The 7,097-nt window shown below is 34.9% G+C and overlaps 1 protein-coding gene across 2 annotated transcripts in view; it reads right to left on the bottom strand.

Annotated features, from left to right (window-relative positions):
• Positions 239–7,097, bottom strand: part of LOC107645901 (sucrose nonfermenting 4-like protein) — a 7,931-nt gene continuing 1,072 nt past the window's right edge. The window contains exons 2-15 of one of the 2 annotated variants that reach the window (XR_002348330.1): positions 6,688–7,046; positions 6,401–6,488; positions 5,762–5,941; positions 4,790–4,897; positions 4,632–4,691; positions 4,450–4,539; positions 3,786–3,920; positions 2,869–3,013; positions 2,622–2,795; positions 2,340–2,431; positions 1,564–1,627; positions 1,408–1,477; positions 1,191–1,308; positions 239–792 (exon numbers count right to left, since the gene is read on the bottom strand). Coding sequence is in view for 1 of the 2 variants with exons in the window: in XM_016350047.2 (XP_016205533.1) it covers positions 701–792; positions 1,191–1,308; positions 1,408–1,477; positions 1,564–1,627; positions 2,622–2,795; positions 2,869–3,013; positions 3,786–3,920; positions 4,450–4,539; positions 4,632–4,691; positions 4,790–4,897; positions 5,762–5,941; positions 6,401–6,488; positions 6,688–6,812 (1,449 nt within the window). In the remaining variant the exon portion in view is untranslated. The remainder of the gene's footprint in view (positions 793–1,190; positions 1,309–1,407; positions 1,478–1,563; positions 1,628–2,339; positions 2,432–2,621; positions 2,796–2,868; positions 3,014–3,785; positions 3,921–4,449; positions 4,540–4,631; positions 4,692–4,789; positions 4,898–5,761; positions 5,942–6,400; positions 6,489–6,687; positions 7,047–7,097) is intronic. The other variant, XM_016350047.2, reaches the window with a different exon arrangement.

The raw sequence follows: 7,097 nt of genomic DNA, 5'->3' as shown, positions 1-7,097 counted from the left end.
ATGAGAGAGAAGAGAGAGAATATTTACAACATCGTTCCTATTTTGGTTCTTGATAATTTGTAACATCATTCTTCACTACGGTGTAATGTAACTATTAAAAATCTCTAGTTTAAGTAATAATAATGAGAGAGAATATTTACAACATCGTTCCTATTTTGGTTCTTGATAATTTGTAACATCATTCTTCACTACGGTGTAATGTAAGTGACAGCTCTATTAAAAAATAAGTCGTTAAGAATACCAAAAAAAAAAAAACATAAGTCGTTAATCAACGTTTCAACAGAAAAATCTAAATTAACATCCAAAAACATAACATGAAATTACAACCAGCCAGCAAAACAGCGTGCGCTCGCTGCATGCGTTCTTTCCTAGCACCTTTCTTTTTCTTTCTTTCTGTTTTTTTTTTTTTTTTTCATTCACTTTTTCTTTTCTAAGTGTCTACATGATTTCTTTTAGCACTGGACACACATTGTAGATGTGCCGGCACAATGGAGAAAAAGATTTCATTAAGATCTTCAAAGGAGAAAGTTGAAACTAAATTTACAGAATTTTCTCTCCCATTTTGTATCCCTAAGTGAGCAACAAGAACCAAAGATGCCCATCCAACAACTCTAAAATGTAAGCAAAGGAAGGAGAATTGCTCAGAAAACAAGTGCCATTAAATTAAATCCATTCTTCCAAACTGCTTTTCCCTTCCCAGTTAGCCTAACAAGAATTTGAACACGTCACTTAAGGAAATTATCCCTTCCACGCGCTTGCTGCCAGCTTCCACAATCACAAGTCTCCTAACCCCTGTAGCAAAAATTGAAGAAAATTGGTGCAAGAAAAAAAAAAAAAAAACAACCACCATACTACGGATACACGAAAAATCAACCACTTATAGAAAATACATATTAGTTAAACAACACATATATTTATATTTTATACATAAATATAGTGACTGATTTTTTGTGTACACATAATATTTTTTAAAAAATAGTAAAAATCTTTCCATAGACTTGTTTTTAACAAGTATAACCTTTCTGTAATTGATGAGATCTTAAACAAAGCTAAAAAGAATTAATAATTTGAGTTAGTAGAACAGATAGTTAATTCTTAGTTACATTAACCAAAGTGTGTCTACAAACACCCAATTTAACATCCTCTGTTCTTTTTATAGGCAATGAGCTTCTTGGTAAAGAAGATATTACCGGGACTGGCTAAACGCTCCATAACTTTCTGCAATGAATCAGACTTCAAACACATATGACATCTCTGGCCATTCCAAAGCCCATAAGGAGAATTTGCATCTTGTCTCAAAAGCAATGCCTATAACCATAAAGTGCAAAGATTTAGTTTCAGTTTTTGCTGACAAAAGAAACCGAACAAATGTAATTTTAGTCTCAAAAGCTACAAGGTAGTGATTACCTGATGGATACTGATCTCATCAAGGGATATCCGAGCATAAGCTTTATCTTTAGCCAACGCCGTAATATCACTAAGAAGAAATTTAATAGCACGTATAAAATTAGGTATAAATGTGAGAATCACACACACAAGGATTCGAAGAATAAGAGATACTACCTTCTTGAATATATATCAAGCAAAGAATCATTATCGTCCACAATTGGTATTGAGCTAACTTCAGCTGCAAAAAGAAAGCATATTCACATAGGATACGGATATTCAGACACTAAGATAAATTGTTCGAAATGTATAATGCACTATGATGCACGAACACTGACACGGACACGGGACACGACACGACACGAGACACACCGACACACAAATTTTAAAATCTTACATGACACGGGGACACGCATACATATAAAATATAAAGTATTTTTTAGATAAACCGTAACGATATTTTAATATTTTATTGATATTAAAATATAAATTAAATTTTTAAATTATTTTTAATGTCTTATTTTAATTATATCAAGTATTTAAAATATTTTTTATTTTAATAAATAATAATATATACTATATCTAAATTTATTTTAAGAATATATATTAAGAATAAGACTGGATATGCTGACACGTGATTGTATTTAGGTGTGTCCACGTGTATCTGAAGAAGAATTTTTTATTTTTTATTGAGACACGGTTTAGACACAACAGACACGCGTGTCGGACGAGTGTCGGTGAGTGTCGTGTCTGAAATGTGCCGACACGCAAACACGGCAACTCAACAAAGTGTCCGTGCTTCATAGATAATGCAGCTAATAAATACTACATACGAATTCACAGATTATAAAGTTTCCCAGTTCAACTGCAAGAGAAAAACGTGTTCACCAAATATTGTCCCTCTTGCCAAAAACTAAAATATCATAAATACGTATTTTTGAAACAAAACATACATTTTGAAAAAGCTTAAGCGAGAAATGGTCTACCAATCTGTACTCCTGATCAATGAAAATTACACAAATTGATTTGACAATTTCAGTCTGACCTGCAATATAAAAGATTTGACAAACTAACTGTTTCCATTAAGTACAAAAATGAAAGGTGACACCATGCACAATTACCAATCTTTCCTGTCTTTCCTTTTTTCATGAAAAGTTGTGCAGGAAAGACAAAGCAAAACTTGGAAACTTAGCAGAACAAACATCAGGACAACTTCAAAACAGAAGAAAGTTCACCTTGAACAAACATTGACAGAGCAGCACCTAGCGATGCATTTGGCCTTAGCATTGCAAGTGGCTGTCCATTTAGTTCCCCAACTTTAGGCAACCGTGTACCTAAAGGTATTGAACCAATCGGTGAGCGAAGAATAGGCAAAGAACCAGATGAGTACTTGAAATGCCTGCATATACCTGGAAATTTAAGTACATCTATTAGTTCCATTGTCCAAATAATTTTCTACAATCAATAGATCTAGATGCTTACATTTTAGAACTCCTGATAAGGAAGCCAGGTGTAGCAGCTGATGAAATGAACCATCATCTGCAGAAGAATGGATGATAGGAACTGTTGACACCTTGTTTTGCAGAACTTTCAAAGCAACTACTTTAAGACATTCATGAGGTCCAGCCTGAAGATCAAAGACAAAAACAGAAGGAAGTCCAATCAGTGAAGATTCAAGACTTCACCTACAGTGCTTTTTTATGAAGAAAGAATCATAATCAGAATGAAGTACAGACAAGTGAAAATTCTTCAACATATGCTGCTACACAGTGTGAGCCTTAGCAAAACAAGTAGGTTGCCAGTTGTGACATCGAGGTCACAGATTTAGATCCTAGAAATAATCTTTCTGTTTACAGAGATAAACATGTGTATGTCTATTCTCCCCAAACCCCACAAGGTGCAGGCTTCATGCACTGCGAGTAGAGGGCTGCGCTTAATACTACTGCACACATGAATCTTCCTTTACACTTGCTACATATATCTACTTAAACAATCTTGGGATTCTAAACTGGTATGATGTCTACATAAGATAATGTCTTGCTACTTTTAATTGTCGTATGTTTTAAAGATTACACACATATATTCAGTTTGGTTCACTTAACATTGATTAGTTTGAATGTCCCAGGCCATAAAAATCACATTTGTGTGTGTGAAGAGAGAGAAATTAAAACCAGTGCTTAAGTAGCTATATAATTCTCTTCATTATACACATCTTGTCATATAACGTATTATTATTTATCCACCACATTGCAAATGCATTCCTGACTATGTTGAGTGATCACAAGTTACAATCCTGAACCCTCCAACGTACATAAAAAGATGACTATCATGTGAAAATATGGAATCACAAGAATCTTATATGCATTAAAATTTTGCCATAAGTGCTCCGGAACACTTACATAAACAAAACGCCAAGGATATGATCCCCCATTACTACTAAGTGTTCTATGATGCTGTAGTTTTCCCTCTTTCCAGGCTGCTATTGTATGAGTTTCAAGTTGTTCTTCAGTCAGATTTGATCCATGATTTCCCAGCTGAAATTATGCTAGTTACACAGCTAATGAATAAACCGAAATATGCATCATGCATTCCACTCTTAAGAGTAGCTTATGAATTAGAGACACCAAAGATTAGAAATGAACAATCATGAAAAATACAACACCAATGCATGCGAGCAAAGATAAACCACACATGTCTATGAGAAATATTCCCTGAATAGCAAATAATCAACGACAAAGATGCCAGAACTCAAAATTTTATATAAGCCACATTTACTAAAGCTTGTGGTAGAAAACAGGAGCAACTATCCTTAATTCATTATCTTCCTCATATTTACTTTCAACCATACTTGGATTTAGGAATCAGTGAAGCCACTACATGTAAAAACTTTCACTTAAATTTTTTTCCCCCTATCACTTTTTAAGTTCTTATTTAGATCAATTGTACCTGTTGTTAAGTAGCTTCAAATGTTAACCCAATAAACTATTATTTGAAGAGTCCAATAATGACTGCAACCCAAAATTAAGCACAAGAGATTTCCATAAAATTTTGTTCCCCACAAACCTCTTTCAACATTAGAATGAAATCCATTGCACTGAGCACTCCAACAAACTGGCTCCTGCAATAATCCCATAGAGGAGCAATAGCTATGCCCTGAAAAAAGATTCTTCTACAACTGGTAAAACTCGGCCGACAGATGATATGCATTCATGGGCATGGGTGTGTTCATGCAAAGAGAAAAATACCTGTTCATAAAGCACATGAAATGCTTGCTTAACTGGTAAATTTATATCCAAGGCAACTACCTGCAATATAAATAAAACTACAAATGAGCTGAAGTCAATTTCTATAGCTCTTACTAAATGATGACATAAGAATATAGAGAACAGAAAAGTATTCAAACCTTCCCTGAATCTGGAAGTAACTCGTAAGCAGTATGTGTAGACAAGAATTCAGATACACGGTGGCGAGAGACCTCAAGATCAGAATCTGACATACTTGGATTAGCCTCCTGGTAAATTTCTCAAGTCAAATAGTTTCTTTAGTGTAACCTAAGCCCTAAAGTTTGACACTACAAGGACTACGGAATAAAACTGGACATCATGTATAATGAGATAGGATATAGAAAAAGGAGGAAGATGTTTCACTTCCGAGCCAAAAAGAAGATATAAGAAACATAATATGATCTAAGAATTCAGCAAGAATTATATTTGCCTCTTTTGATGGATTTCTTTCCCAATGCCACCATGTTATAAAGAAAAGAAGTCACTTTAGAGTAACAGACCATCTGTATTTGTTCTAACTAGCTGATAAACTTCACCATAGGATAAAATATGGCCTTAGCAACAGGGGTTTACAATCATGGATATTCATTTGGGAGTTCGTTCATGATTATTATATATTTCCAGATGTTTCCAGCTCAATTTTTCTTATACTAGTTTGGAAGGGGACAGGCAGGTAGCTCCTCAGAAGAGCAATTTGTGATAATTATCTCCAATCTATAGATTTAAATTATAGCTGTCTTTCCCATATTCCCCCCCTCTTCCGTCAGAATTAGACATAACTTCTTCAAAATTCATTTTAACTTACAAGTAGGTTTCAAGCTGACACTAACAGGGACACAAAACATGCATTTATTTTTCTAGAAGGAAAGCAACTCTTGAAAACCAGTGATGATCAGACTAACTTTAAAGACCAATCAGATAGTCACTCTCACAAGCCAGGCTGTTAAAAGGGGAGAGACTCTACTTAAACACAGTTCCTTAATATGGCTAACGTTGGACTCACACTCCTATGTTAGTTAGAAACTTAGAATACTATCCAATAATTAAATTACAATGCCAAAACAGGACAAAAGTAAGAAGTGAGGACTTACCACATGCCCAAAGATAACACTATCAACCTCCATGTGAGATCTACCAGGTGTTTCAGAACTCAAAATGGTGTGCATATCTGGTTCTCGCCCTAAATAAATAGTATTAACTACTCCATAGTTCCCACTTACAACTGGTTGCTGCTCATCGTGGCGCCACTCACCATCGACATTAAATTTGTACTGCACATTGTTGGAAAGAATATTAGCCGTGTCAGCTTGAATCAGATATACATTCCATATTATGTTAAGAATTAGATATTAGATATATTTCACTATATTTCCCCATTGGGGAAAGACAACTCATGTGCCTTATTTGAAGCCTCTGTCAACTTTTACCCATACATACAGTCATAAAGTGATTAACAAAACTCATAAAGAAACCTTGTCTGTTTCAGCCTGTTCTAAGTTAAGCTTAATCCCAAAAGGTTTAACAACAATTCACTGACAATGACAGGCACATTCCTCCTTCTTTTTTTTTTGTCGTCCTCACAACTTGAGTAAACAAAACTGAATGATCTCATTCACCTACTCTGATCTTCAAGGATAATGAGGTTCAAATAACCTAATTTTCATTAGTAAATGTTTCAGCATATTAAAATTATTTCCTCAAGCTTTCGATATTCAAAGGGGACAAATAACCTGATGATATCCAGGCATTAAAGGGCAAGTAACTTGAAAGACTGAAGGGCATCCCTCCATAGGAGACATTAGTATATGTTCTGACCATCTGCGAATAAACAATTCAACCTTAGTAAATTAATTCTCCCACATAAATAAGAAACTGGAAAAAATTAAAGGAATTAGAAAAAAAAGAGAGAACCCTTAGAATACAAACACAAGCACATTCTCACATCTACCATGTAGCATGTTGAATAACAAAGAACTAGTCTAGTAGCAATAAAGAATTTGATAATACATGTACCTACCTCGTGAAAGAACCACTTAGATATACCCTTTTTCCCCCATAAGGCCAAACAAACCGCTTTGGAATCAAAATGGGTCCTGACACTCCACTACCCTCAAATCCTGTTTCAGCTACTGGAGCAAACATTTCCTCTGAAATTCGACACCCCACAATTCAAAAGCACTCTCCAAAGCCACAAAAAGCTATATCAAAATCACTTCTCTGCCACGGGTATCCTCCACAGCAGAGCAGAGGAACCCTCCCCTTAATTCTCAAACATGCAGTGTAGTGTACCTTCACAATCACCACCACCACCCCTTCAGACCCACTAAACCCAGAGGGCTGTAAATCAAAACTCCGTGATCGATGATAATTAAGCACCTGAAAAATCAACGAATTACGTCAAATAATAATAATAATAATAATAATACA

Source organism: Arachis ipaensis, chromosome B06 (assembly GCF_000816755.2).
Source record: "Arachis ipaensis cultivar K30076 chromosome B06, Araip1.1, whole genome shotgun sequence".
Classification (NCBI taxonomy): Eukaryota; Viridiplantae; Streptophyta; class Magnoliopsida; order Fabales; family Fabaceae; genus Arachis; species Arachis ipaensis.
The sequence above is the reverse complement of the archived record's forward strand: the minus strand, read 5'-3'. Positions and strand labels throughout refer to the sequence as shown.